Raw genomic sequence first — 14409 nt, 5'->3', positions numbered from 1 at the left:
ACTATGAAACTCCAGTTTGCTTATTAGTTTTAATTGTATATTAACTGACGGGGTATAATCAACCACATTTATTAATTTTACTGTCCATGTTTTCATTCAGTATTTGTGACATATTTGTCCCATAGTAACAGAACATTAATATCATTTCTGTATGTGGAGTAAAAGTCATTGGTCATGTGACGTGAAGATCTCTCCCCTCTAGTGGTGAAATGTGTTTATTCCACATTTTTACACCTCTACATATTTTTATTTTTTTTCAGATTCTTTTACCACTATATTTTTTGTTACTTTATTTGTTTTACTACTTATTGTATCCTGTTTTAAGCATTATACTGTATATCCTTCATACTTTCGCAGTATGTTTCTAATTTCTACTTTATTTGTATTGCCTTATTTATATTATCTCTTCTATCAGTCTCTATTACGGACAGTTGGAAAAGCATTTCACTGCACGTCTTACAAAGTATGGATGTGTATGTGACAAATAATGAACTTTACCTTGAATGTGAAATGAATGCTATCTACTGCACTGTGTACACCACACACGGAGATATGGTACACCACACATCTGTTGGTTATGCTGGTTGAGTTTGCTGTTCAAATGCAGAAGACCAGCAGCAATGGAATGTGGCTGCACTACAATCATCTCCAGGGAAGATGTCCAGCATCTGGTTATTCCTACAAGTAGCAGAATTTAGGAAGTCTCCAAATGCTGATGATTTGCAGCCAAGTACTAAACATGGTGATTTTGTTTGAAATTGTGTTACTTTCTCCCATTACTTTTGGTTCTTTAAAATGGGTGTCCAGCACATACAAAGAGCTGTAATCACCACACAGTTCACTCTTTATAACTGTATAAACCCTCAAATTAATGCCAAAAGTCTGCATTTTAACCTCATAGTTGTTCTTTCATGTTGCATACAGTGTGCGGTGTATAGAACCAGCTTAACAAAAAATGTGGCACAATCCAAACACTTAAACTGTACTGTATTTTACAGTATTATTTGTGATAAGGTTCACATAGTTTTAAAAGAAAATACTGCTCTCAGATTGAAATTGCCTGATCTATATTTGTTAATAAAATTGAATAATTGCAGTCATTACTTAAACGAGGGAAATTAATTTTCACTTATTAATTCTCTGCCTGAACTCTTGGTGGCGCTCTTTAACAAAAGTTCCCACCCTCACAACAGGGAATAAAAAGGCGTTTTGAAGTAACAGACAAATTGCTTGTGTGATGCAGACTGTACATGACACTATTTCTACTTTATAAGGTTCTGGATCTTTCTGGGAACATTCTTCCCTCAAACCCAGAGCCGAAACATCAACAAACCACTTTTTACAGCCGGGTATAAACCTGAGTAACCACAGTGATCCAACCAGAAGAAACTGATCTCAAACCATATTTTAAAGTCATCTGTAATTGACACCATGATTGTTTTTACAACAGTGCTGCTTATTGGACTAATCTGTAAGTATGTTTATCATTTAGCTTCTAACAGTGGAAATATCATTTCTCAGTCTAATTAGTTTTTTTTTCTTGTCCTTTTTTCAGTAGGAGTTGATGCAGATAAAGTCAAACAGGAACCTTTTATATATTTTTTGGAGGGAGACAAAGCTCTGCTGACATGCAACCATGACATCACTAACTTCAACTCTATGTACTGGTATGTACAGCACGTGAACAAAGAACCTGAATATATTATTCATGGAGTTAATGAAGCCGATTCCAAAGGAAGGTTCTCAATGGATGTGGACAGAAAGGGACGTTCGACCAACCTGTCCATCAGTGACACTCAGACAGAAGACTCAGCTGTGTATTACTGTGCTGTGCAGCCCACAGTGACAGCAACACTCTGAACCCCTTATGGAAACTGCACTGCACAGCTCAGCTCATCTCTTCACATTCCTCTGAAACATAACATGTCTCAAAAAACGTAAAATTAATATTTCAGTAGCTGCTCTTATATTATTAGTCTATATTGAACTGATTACTTTGAGAAAAGCACTTTGCACTGATTTACCCATTTGCACAGCAGAGCATTTTTGTTGTTTGAATGGAGGGTAAGTACCTTGATTTACCATAGTGGAATATGGGTTTGCTCTAGGGTACAAAATGACATTGCTTGAACAGTTTACATACATATTAAATTTTATATGGAATATTTGATTAACAGGAATACAGAATCAGTGGGAGTAGAGTATCTCATTATTCATATCAGCATAAATACCAGGTAAAAATATAGGGACAACATAATGTTTTCACCTGCAGATGGTGATGCAATTAATACATTCAGCATTACTATATCACCTGCAATAACCTGATGCTGACATGTGTTCCAGCACAGATGAGTGTGTGTGTGTGTGTGTGTGTGTGTGTGTGTGTGTGTGTGTGTGTGTGTGCTGTGTGTGAAGGAGGAGCTGAGCACTTCAGGGCAGGAGGAGTTCTCCTGTACAGTAGAGGAAGTGTTGAGCTCTAACTGTACACACTGTCAGCGTGTCTTTCTCCATCCACCACGATGTTGTTCTCTTCATTTCTCCTGCTCTCAGCACTTCTAGGTAAGTCACACTTTACACACAGTTCATACGTTTGGAAATACTAAAATATCTGAATGAAACAACTGCCTCATACCACCATTTCAAAAAAATGTGTTCAGCAAATACAAAGATAATTACATTGATTGTAATTATGAACATGATAAATTTAACTGTTATTTATGAATTTAAATTAACATCTATTTCATTTCCCACAGATTACAGTTCTGGAGATTCAATAACACCACTCAGTGATGCAGTTCATGTTTTGGAGGGAAGCAATGTTACACTTTCCTGCAACTACAGTGGCTCAGCTGATAGTTTTCTGTGGTACCGACAGAACTCCAGATCAAAACCAGAATATCTCCTGTTAATTTTAGAATCCACAGGATATGTACAGGAAGCCAGTCCTCCATATCCACACCTGTCTGCCAAAGTTCACAAAAAGAAGAGCACTGTGGATCTGAAGTTCTCTACAGCACTGACAGACTCTGCTTTGTACTACTGTGCCTTGAGGCCCACAGTGACAGGAAACCCATTTACTCTGTACAAAAACCTCAGTGTGACTGAAAGAACTCCTTTCAGAAAATGGTATTTCACAATAAAAAAGTAAAAGTTTTTGCTGTTATTATATTTATGTAAATGTATGCAGATCTGAATAAAATTGATGCACTCACTTTAAAGCATTAAAACACAGCTGTACAGTAAAATAATGTCATTTTATTGCTTCCAGTTATATACTTTTCTGAAACCATACAAAAATCATTTATAGGAAAAAGTAATCTCAAAGTACAGCCAGTAAAACCAGCAAGCAAGGAATAATGTATTACAAATAAATAAAGCACATGAAAATAATAAACACATTCCTGCAAGAATTATTCATATTGTGAGATTTTCACTTGAGACCTACTTGTACCATAAAGAAAAGTCACCGAAGGAGAAAAGTTCAGACAATGCGGTCATAAAGTTTCAATTTTATGAATGAGATTTCATTATTCCCAAATCACAGTGACAAAGAAAATCGTATTCCACAGATTTGCATTCCTCCTGTGTCACATGAAAATCACTTCAGTGGAAAGGCTGTGTAGCATGTCGAGGCGGCCTGGGATGGGGACAGAGACGGGGGCAAAGCAGCCACAGCTGGGGCTAATTACCTTCCCTATTTCTTCCCCGGCGCCTGCCAGTAAGAGAGAGAGAGAGAGAGAGAGATGGAGGAGGAGAGCAAACCCCAAGAGATGAACCCGAACCCGGAGACGACGCCGGTGTTGGGACCGACCCGAGGCTCCCAGCCCCCCGACCCGCACGAAGCCCCATCTTACCTGTTCCCTGGCCCCCCTTTTCCATCCCCTTCCTTCTCCCTGCACTGAGAGCAAATAAAACCCCTCACCGACAGGCACCGTATCTGCTGTCTTCTGCTTCGTTTCTTACAGCCTGTTATTGCAGAACTGACTGTTGTCATAATTTAGTGGACTTGTGGCACAACGATAATAGCTGTTGGTCTCTGAAGTGAACATGTGCTGCCTTCTAGTGGTCAAAAGTGGAATCATTCATTCTCATGAACACACACACACACACACACACACACACACACACACGGAATTGGCAATTTAGAGTGACCAATTCACTTGAACACGTCTACGGAATGTGGATAGAAACCCATGCAAATAAGAGAGATGCAAACTCTGCCCAGACTGAGCGAGTTTTGAACCCACAGCCCAGGCACTACAAAGCAGCACCACCACCATTCTGCCCTCTAGTGAAACCAACTTTGATCCCTTTTTGTCTAAAAGCAGCTACGTAAGAACTTGCAGGATGAAAAGACATAAATCGCTTCTTTTCTCTGTAAATAAAATAAACACCATGAAATAAATGTAACAACTCATGTGCACAGATGGGACAGTTTTTCTAAACTAAACACAGCTTGTGAGAACTTGGTGGGTCATTATAGCTAAATCGGATCCCCACTGTCTCCTCTCTGAAAGTAAAAAAATTCTACAAAATGGGTGGAAAACTGCTGTGCACAGATGATGCAATATGTTAGAACTTCCTCTGTTTTCCACAGCTTCCACAAGAAGGTCTCATCGCCCCACCCACATCACAAGACTGACCTCCACCCAAAGACACCAAGAACACGTTTATTCTTCCAGTCGTCTGTCCTCCAGCACTGTGAAGGTTCACACTGAGACAAGATGCAGCCTCTTGTGGGAATGCTCTTCATCATGAGCCTCCGTAAGTGTCTCTGGAGTCTTTGTTTCATTACCAAACTGGTTCTTTTCTCATCATTAAAGAGTTCTATGGGTTTTATCCGTTGTTCACAGCCATTTCAGCTGGAGATGAGATTCAACAGAAGGAGTCCTCGTTGTTGAAGGAAGAAGGACTGCGTGTTTCTCTGGAATGTACCTTCAGCACAACCAGCACTTATTACAATATCCACTGGTACCGCCAGTATCCAGGAACAGCTCCACAGTTCATACTGTTCAGTGGGTCCAATAGCTACAGTGCAGAGTTTGCGAAAGAAAGATTCTCCTCAAGTGCTGACAAGTCATCTGGTGAAGCCTCTCTGTCCATCTCAAGAGTTCAACTAGAAGACTCTGCTGTGTATTACTGTGCGCTGGAGACCACAGTGATGAATCTACATCAACACTCGTACAAAAACCTGCTTCACCTCATGTCTGTAAAAGACAAACACAGTGTTTCCCTCATGAGGAAATGAAGCAGATCATTATGATATAAACTGGCTCTCATCCCTGTTTGCTCTGAACCCAGTTCAGCTTTGTGGTGTAGCTACATGGTAGTGAAGTGTGCATCAGTTTCATAGCAAAAGGAGAAAGAGGGAAGGAGAAGGATAAACAGATCTATAAGCCCACATAATTGTTTGGAAAACATTTCAGATCAGTCTTAGATAATATCAGTTATTATGTGACCTCTTTTTATTCAAAGAAGCAGATAAATGCTTGTGGGTTCCTTCATATTTATTGTAGTGCTCACCATTCTGGGTTTGAATGGGGCAAAGAAGGAGGAAGAGACACTGTTCATTATTATCACTTAGGGGAACACCAGCATACAGTGAAAGGTATCAAAAGGAATGTCAGGAAATAATGAACTCAGTCCCAGGACCCATTTTTCACAAGTATCTACACCTCAAGCTCGTCTTCCACACTTCCCAGCAGGCACTCACTCCCTAATAAACCCTGTCAGCCCCTGCGATGGTTAAACAACTCTTATACATTTTTCCCACAGTTCCTGTCATTCACAAGTGTTTATAATAAATGCTCAAATGTGACACTTTTGAATAATACGGGTCATTACATTATCATATTAACTCTACAAATAGAGTACAAGAGCTTGATGTGTTATTTCTCTTCATATGTAGTCTTGCTGTATAACCGATAAGACTCCATACAGTCCAATACCTTTTATGTTAACGTTAACACAACAATATCAAATACATTTAAATTGACGATATAAATAAATAAATTTTAAAATGTACTGATGACTGGATTAATACTTGCCTATCCTACAAGATAAAATGACATGAAATCAAATTTCCGAATCAGCTTTATTAAAAGTTCAACAAAGATCTTACATATCTAACTTTATGAATAAAAAATTGAAAAATGTCATGGTCTTGAATTCTTCCATTATAATTATTTTAAAATAATTCACAGTTATTTTGCTTAGAATGCAACAAAATGCAGAAGAAATTAAACAATAAATGCTGAAAACTTTCTTCATTTGTTCAGTGATCAGCTGAAATTAACTCACTCTCAGCTGTAACTTTACAACAAGCGATTCTAATCCGTATCTCTTCTGGTACATCCAATGTCCTAATGACCCTCCCAAGTACATGCTGAGACGTGACAAATACAGCAACGATACAGTACAAAAGTACAAGAAAAGATTTAATGCGAAACTCAACACAAGTTCAGTACCTTTGACAATAGAGGATGTGCAGCTGTGTGACTCTGCTGTGTATTACTGTGCGCTGAGGCCCACAGTGACAGTAACACTCTGAACCCCTTACAGAAACTCCAGAACACTGTCACACTTTTTCAGTAGGACACCTTCTGCTTCATTCTCAGATTTCTCTATTATTTATAAATAAAGACTGCAAGTTATTCTGTAGTTGTCTCTTTATTATGGTTAAGTGTCTTTATTCCAGCATCTTCAGTCACCAGCTCATAAATATTTAAACATCTTCTTACTGGAAAACAATTCTCTCCAAAATGACTTGTAATTATTTCCTTCAAGAGCTCTTCCAGAACCTTCATTCATGGTAATGTACAGTGCTAGACATGGGTCCCGAAACTCCCTCAGCCATTCATCTGTTTATAGGGCAGGGTAACACTTTCACTAAAAAAGTGTAGAGTCACCAGTTCACCTGACACACCACTTATTCTTTGGACTGTTGTAGGAAACCAGAAAAATTTAATTCAAAATCTAAAACCACAAATTAAAAACTCGAAAATCATGCAAACTTTGCTATAGTATTCATATTTAACTCTAGAGAGTCATGTGTAATAATATTGATGTGTGTTCCTGCACAGATGAGTGTGTGTGTGTGTGTGTGTGTGTGTATGTGTGTGTGTGTGTGTGTATGTATTTAAACTAAGGTATTGTTAAACCCTTTGAAAATATGAGTAAGATTGAAGTGTAAAACAATGTGAACTGCACTGAATTCACTGAACCTAAAGAAATAAAGGGGAAAACACTGTATACCACACCAATATGTTTGCCAATTTAGAATCATACAGAAACACAGTAAAAATGTTTGAAAGAACTGCATTAATGTAGGTTATGGATTAATAAACCTTGGAAAAGGTAAAGTAAGTTATCTTTCAATTAAAACTAAGTGTGAATATGTAATAAAGGTCTTTCCCTGTTTTGTCATTGTCCCATATCGTCATGTCGAGACTTAAACACATCTCATTTTCACACACACACGCACGCACGCACTGTCTAAAACCACTTTTCTCAAGCAGAGTCACAGCGAACCAGAGCCTAACCCGGCAACGAAGGACGGGACACCAGTCCATCAAAGACACCCCAAGCAGGACTAGAGCCTCAGACACACCAGAGAGCAGGACCCAGGCACCGCACTCCACTCTCTGATTTTCAGATATTTGAAAAAGAACACAGTTTTTAGGATAAAGATCACAACCCTGTTCAAAAAGTTTCTGCTTTCATCTAGTGGTGAAAATAACACTTTTTAATTAAGAGTTTATCAAACACCAGCATTGAATTCAATGTATTTTCATCAAGCTCTTCTCTCACAGTGACTCAGAGCGTTGAACAAAAGATCAGAGACATAACACCAAGAAAATGTTGGCTATACATTAAATCACTGCAATAACTGTATTAATTATTAAAGCTATAAGTAAGTCAACTGGTCACAGATGAAAGGAACAAATAAAAACCCAACCAAAAGGTAAGAGAGAAATAACTAGCTTTGCCAAGCAGGACTCAAACCCCAGACCAGCCAGAGAGCAGTAACCAGTCAAACCCGCTGCGCCACTGTGCCCCCCCCCCCCCCCCCCTCTGGAACACACAGAAAGAATCAATATTCTCACTAAGGTAAACTGGAGAAATGCCATTTACTGCCTGGTAGATCGAGAATAAAATTTAGAACCCATTCCAAACTGAACTAGAAGCCAATGTAGCGATTTAAGACCCGGTGTTTGATGGTCTTACTTCCTACTTCTAGTAACATGTCTCATAGCAGCATTTTGTATCCACTGTAACCTGGATACAGTCTGGTACGGACAGTTCAATAACAGAGCATTACAGCAGTCCAACCTACTTGAAATAGAAGTAGGAACAAGTTTCTCAGCATCCCAACTACATAAAAATTGCCTCGATTTCACTATATTTCTCAGCTGAAGGAAGCACGACCAAGTCAGTGTAGTAACATGAGACACAAATGACAGGTTTCCGTCCAACAAAACCAAGGTGTTCAGACAAACACCTAAACTTTCCAGAGTGAACACAATGCAATTCTCTCTGGTGCAAGACCTGAACAGCAGAAGTAAGAAATACAGTGAAACTAAATTCAAAACAAGTCATTATTGAGTTAGAAGAGATAAAATTATTGATACCTCTTTCTGGTAAAAAAAAAATAAAATAAATGCTACAAAATCCGTGTAAACATACTGACCTATACCAACCTACAGGCAGAAACTGAAATCAGCTAAACCTGTAATAAGGACTCTTAAAAGATAGACTGAGGAAGCAGAGCAGGACTTACAAGCCTGCTTCGAGTGCACCGATTGGAGTGTTTTTGAGGCTGCTGCTAGCGATCTAGATGAGCTCACAGACTCTGTAACATCATATGTCAGTTTCTGTGAGGATATGTGCATCCCTACCAGGACTCGTTTAACATACAACAATGACAGACCGTGGTTCACTGCAAAACTCAGACAGCTTCGTCAGGCCAAAGAAGACGCCTACAAGAACGGGGACGGAGTCTTGTATAAACAGGCCAAAAACACACTGGCAAAGGAGATCAGAGTGGCTAAGAGAAACTACTCTGAAAAGCTGAAGAAACAGTTTTCAGCCAACGATCCTGCATCAGTGTGGAAAGGCCTGAAAGACATCACAAATTACAAGACACCATCCTCCAGAACCGTGTCAACTCAATGACTGGCCGACAATTTGAATGAGTTTTATTGCAGGTTTGAAAAACCCTGTCTCACGCCCCACACCCATTCTGACCTTCTCTCCATGCATCGATTAACACCTCCAGTAACCCCCACCTTCCCACCTCCTGCACCTTTGATCTGTGAAGAGGAGCTGTGTCGGGTCTTCCACAAACAGAAGACAAGGAAAGCACCAGGCCGAGACGGTGTCTCACCAGTCTGCCTAAAAACCTGTGCTGACCAGCTGGCCCCTATCTTCACAAAGATCTTCAACAGATCACTGGAGATGTGCGAAGTTCCTTCCTGCTTCAAACGCTCCACCATCATCCCCATCCCGAAGAAACCCAAAATCACAGGACTTAATGACTACAGACCTGTCGCCTTAATGTCTGTGGTCATGAAGTCATTTGAAAGACTGGTGTTGGACTACCTGAAAGACATCACTGGACCCTTGCTGGACCCCCTGCAGTTTGCTTACCGAGCAAACAGGTCTGTGGATGATGCAGTCAACATGGGACTGCACTACATCCTGCAACATCTGGACAAACCAGGGAGTTATGCGAGAATCCTGTTCGTGGACTTCAGCTCAGCCTTCAACACCATCATCCCACACCTCCTCCTGCCAAATTAAGCCAGCTCTCTGTGCCCACCTCCATCTGTCGGTGCATCACCAACTTCCTGACAGACAGGCATCAGCTAGTGAGGCTGGGAAAATTTTCATCCCATACTCGCACGATCAGTACTGGCGCCCCCCAGGGATGTGTGCTCTCCCCACTGCTCTTCTCTCTGTACACCAACGACTGCACCGCAAAAGACCCCTCTGTCAAACTCCTGAAGTTTGCAGACGACACCATACTCATCGGCCTCATCCGGGATGGTGACGAGTCTGCTTACGGACAGGAGGTCCAAGAGCTGGCTGTCTAGTGCAGTCATAACAACCTGGAGCTGAACACACTCAAAACAGTGGAGATGATCATGGACTTTAAGAGAAACACCTCAGCATTATCCCCACTCACCATCATGAACAGCACTGTGGCAACAGTGGAGTCATTCAGGTTTCTGGGCACCACCATCTCACAGGACCTGAAGTGGGAGTTCCACATAGACTCGATTGTGAAGAAGGCCCAGCAGAGGTTGTACTTCCTTCGCCAGCTGAGGAAGTTGAAGCTGCCAGAGGAGCTACTGATGCAATTCTACTCTGCAGTCGTCAAGTCTGTCCTCTGCACTTCTATAACTGTCTGGTTCGGCTGAGCTACGAAATCAGACATCAGAAGGTTACAGCGGATAGTTCGGACTGCTGGAAGAATCATCGGCACATCCCCCCCCCCCCAGCTCTCCAAGAACTGCACTCGTCCAGAGTCAGTAAAAGGGCGAGCAAAATCATTGTAGACCCTCGCATCCAGGCCACTTCCTCTTCGAACCTTTGCCATCTGGCCGGCGCTACAGAGCACTGAGCACCAGGACAGCCAGGCACAAGAAAAGTTTCTTTCCTCAGGCCATCTACCTCATGAACAGCTAAATCCCCCCTAGAGAGTAAACCAGTGCAATACATAATGCTGTTTATATTTATATCTATTTATCACATCATATGTCTTACTCACATTCCTTTGCATTTGTATAGAACACACCTGTACATACATACAATGTCTAGTGACTATTTTTGTATATTATGTACTTTATATTTTTTATCCTTGATTCACATATTCTATCTTCTCATCTGTGTCTTGTTACTGTAACTCTGTCTGTGCTGTAGAAGTTTCTGTCACCAAGACAAATTCCTTGTATGTGTGAACATACTTGGCAGTAAAGCTTGTTCTGATTCTGATTCTAAAACCTCAAGTACACAGAAGACTTTTGACTGTTCATCTCATTTCTCCAGCTTCCACAGCTGAGTACTTCAGGGCAGGAGGAGTCTGTTGCGATCATGTCGTTACGCACACCTTCTAAAAGGGGGCGACACAACATCACAAAGAAGCACAGTTTCAGATGTGATTATCATCATATAAGCTTCTCATTAACATTTGTCACTGCAGAGAGGTTTGGTCTAAAGGTCAGAAAACAGCCAGAGAGACGGATAAATGCAACAGACACACAGATCAGTTTGTTGTATTTAGTCACTGAGCGGATCAGAAATGGCACATGGGATCAACATTATTGTCATTCTTGCCGCAATTTGCCTTGGTATGACTGCAATATTCACAATAAATCATTTTGTTCAATCAATTATGATGGATTTTGGTTGTGTCTTATAAATATTGTGTCCTTTTCTCCCCAGAAATCAGAGCTCAGGATTCGGTGACTCAGTCCACAGGAGATGTGATCGGATACGAAGGAGGATCAGTGACTCTCAGCTGTACCTTTACAACTAGCAGCACAGCTACATACATTCTCTACTGGTACATCCACCACCTTAACGGCTCTCCAAAGTACATTCTGCAGAGGTACACATCTGGAGCTGGTGATACTGCCGCTGAATTCAAGGACAGATTCGATGCCAAAATTGAGAAAACTGCAGTACCTTTAACAATTCAGAGGCTGCAACTGACTGACTCTGCTGTGTATTACTGTGCACTGAGGCCCACAGTGATGAACTCAGGGCATCAGTGGTACAAAAACCTACTTCCCTCCAGGGGCTCTATAGGGCAAACTGACACAACCAGAGGTTGGCCTCAGCAGGAAAGAGAGCTCATAATACCTGATTGTAATCTACACAGCATATTAGCACAGAAGTACATTCATCTTTGTGGTGCAGCCATGTAACAGCTGAAAGCACATTTAGTTTTCACATGAAAAGGAAAGGAAAGGAGGACTAACAGAGAGAAGGAAAAATAAAATAAGGAGACGTGAAGCACTGTGTCGGTTCATCTGTTCCTACTTCTTCCTTCTCCAGCTCCTCTGGACTCCGTGCAAAACCTCTGACAAATTTACAATACTGTGCTGTACTGTACTGGGGGGGCACGGTGGTGCAGTGGGTTTGACTGGGTCCTGCTTTCCGGTGGGTCTGGGGTTTGAGTCCCACTTGGGGTGCTTTGTGACAGACTGGCATCCTGTCCTGGGTGTGTCCCCTCCCCCTGCAGCCTTACTCCCTCTGTTGCCGGGTTAGACTCCGGCTCCCCACGACCCCACATGGAACTAGTAGTTCCAGATGATGTGTGTGTGTACTGTACTTTCCTGGAGACGTGAGCAAGTATTTACACACATCCTCCTGGGGGCGACATTGTAGCAATATTTCCACTCCTGTACTTTGAACACCCTCATAAACTCCTCATCAGGACTTGAAACTGCAGGGAGATACTGACGACAAGACTGGAAACAACAAGAGAGATTTTTTACACACACCACAAACTCTCTGAAGTTTTAAACTGTTTTGTAACTTCAATATGGAATTGTGCCTCAGAATAATTGTTATCCTCACTGCTTGTTACTTAGGTATAATTTCATCCATATTTTTATTTAGTGCATTTTGTTAAACTACTCTTATGCATTAAAAAAAATATGTATTCTTTTTTCCCCAGAAATCAGAGCTGAAGACACAGTGACTCAGTCCACAGGAGATGTGATCGGATATGAAGGAGGATCAGTGACTCTCAGCTGTACCTATAAAACAACCTCTTCAGTCCCAGATCTCTTCTGGTACATCCAGCGTCCTCGTGATTCTCCCAAATACATCCTAAGGCGGAATGCATAGAACAACGATACAGTAGAAGAGTACAAGAAAAGATTTAATGCGAAACTCAACACAAGCTCAGTACCTTTGACAATAGAGGATGTGCAGCTGTGTGACTCTGCTGTGTATTACTGTGCGCTGAGGCCCACAGTGACAGTAACACTCTGAACCCCTTACAGAAACTCCTGGATAAGAAGTACAACACAAAAAGTAAAGACAACACTGCCCCCTAGGGGTCTGAAATGAAGAAGGTCAGGGCCACATATGGATGACACATCGAGCAAGGATTCCTTAGGGGAGGTCATGTGACCTGATTAAGCCCAGAAGAACGAGGTAACAATGAGCACAACCCACAGCACAGCGAACACAGGAGCGCAGTCGTGTTACTCTCAGTTCTACACGGAGAAATCATTCATCTTACTGATTGTCACCATCACCACAGGTCAGAGCTGTTGCACAGTAATTCCTGTTGTCACTGTCACCTGGGGATTTGTGTTCTTTACTGTGGTAAATATTGTAGGGTTGTGTTCTTGTGTCGAGAGGGGCGCGGTGGCGCAGTGGGTTGGACCGCAGTCCTGCTCTCCGGTGGGTCTGGGGTTCTAGTCCTGCTTGGGGTGCCTTGCGACGGGCTGGTGTCCTGTCCTGGGTGTGTCCTCTCCCTCTCTCCAGCCTTACGCCCTGTGTTGCTGGGTAGGCTCTGGTTCCCCGCGACCCTGTCTGGGACAAGCGGTTCTGAAAATGTGTGTGTGTGTGTGTGTGTGTGTGTTCTTGTGTCATTTCTTTGTCATCCTTGATATTTATATGTTCTCTTTTCAGGACTGAGTGCTGGTGATGATATCAGACCTGAAAAGGATCAACAGTCCGGTACAGAAGGAGAATCAGTGACAATGAGCTGTAAATACAGTACTAACAGTGAATATGTTTATCTCTACTGGTACAGACAGAACCTGAACCAGGCTCCTCAGTACCTTCTCTACAAGGGGGCCCGATCATATAGCAGCGAGCATACAACAGATGACAGATTCAAATGTACCACATCCAGGGACTCAACCCAGCTCACCATCGAAGCTCTTACCATGTCAGACACAGCCATCTACTACTGCGCTCTGAGGGTGGCACAGTGAGCAAAAGCCACTGAGAAGCTCTACAAAAACTCCTTTGCCCAGAACTTCCTCTCAGCAACCATGAAATGCAGCTTCCTTCCCACAGTCTGGGATCAGTTCCACAGCAGCAGAGCTTCAGAAGTAACTGTGGTTACTGTGGTAAACATGACTGTGTGGAGCTGATGGGGTGAGAGAGTGAAGTAAATATGGGAGGAAGGTGCTGTAAATGTGGTCAGAACTGGTACAGTAGCTGTAGCACAGACAGGTGGATGAAGTGTGTCCAGAATTTATTTAGAGAGAGAAAGGTATAAATCTTCAAGTGAGATGGAACTTCAGAGAACACAGAGGACACTCAGGAACAGGAGCAGGACCAGGCTTGGTGAGATACACAAAGACAAACACTTGAGTGTTTCTGTAACTAGTCAAGCACTGTCACACACTCAAGACTCCACACACACATTCTTGTGAT

General features: G+C 41.8%; 1 gene segment (V, D, J or C); it reads left to right on the top strand.

Annotated features, from left to right (window-relative positions):
* LOC114909464 (T cell receptor alpha variable 26-1-like) overlaps positions 1–13961 on the top strand; it is a 61612-nt gene extending 47651 nt beyond the window's left edge. Inside the window, 1 exon segment of the V gene segment in view lies at positions 13654–13961. Coding sequence covers positions 13654–13961 — 308 coding nt within the window.
* The last annotated feature ends 448 nt before the right edge of the window (positions 13962–14409 follow it).

Source organism: Scleropages formosus, chromosome 25, assembly GCF_900964775.1.
Source record: "Scleropages formosus chromosome 25, fSclFor1.1, whole genome shotgun sequence".
Lineage (NCBI taxonomy): Eukaryota > Metazoa > Chordata > Actinopteri > Osteoglossiformes > Osteoglossidae > Scleropages > Scleropages formosus.
Note: the sequence above shows the minus strand (reverse complement) of the source record. Positions and strands in the feature narration are given on the sequence as shown.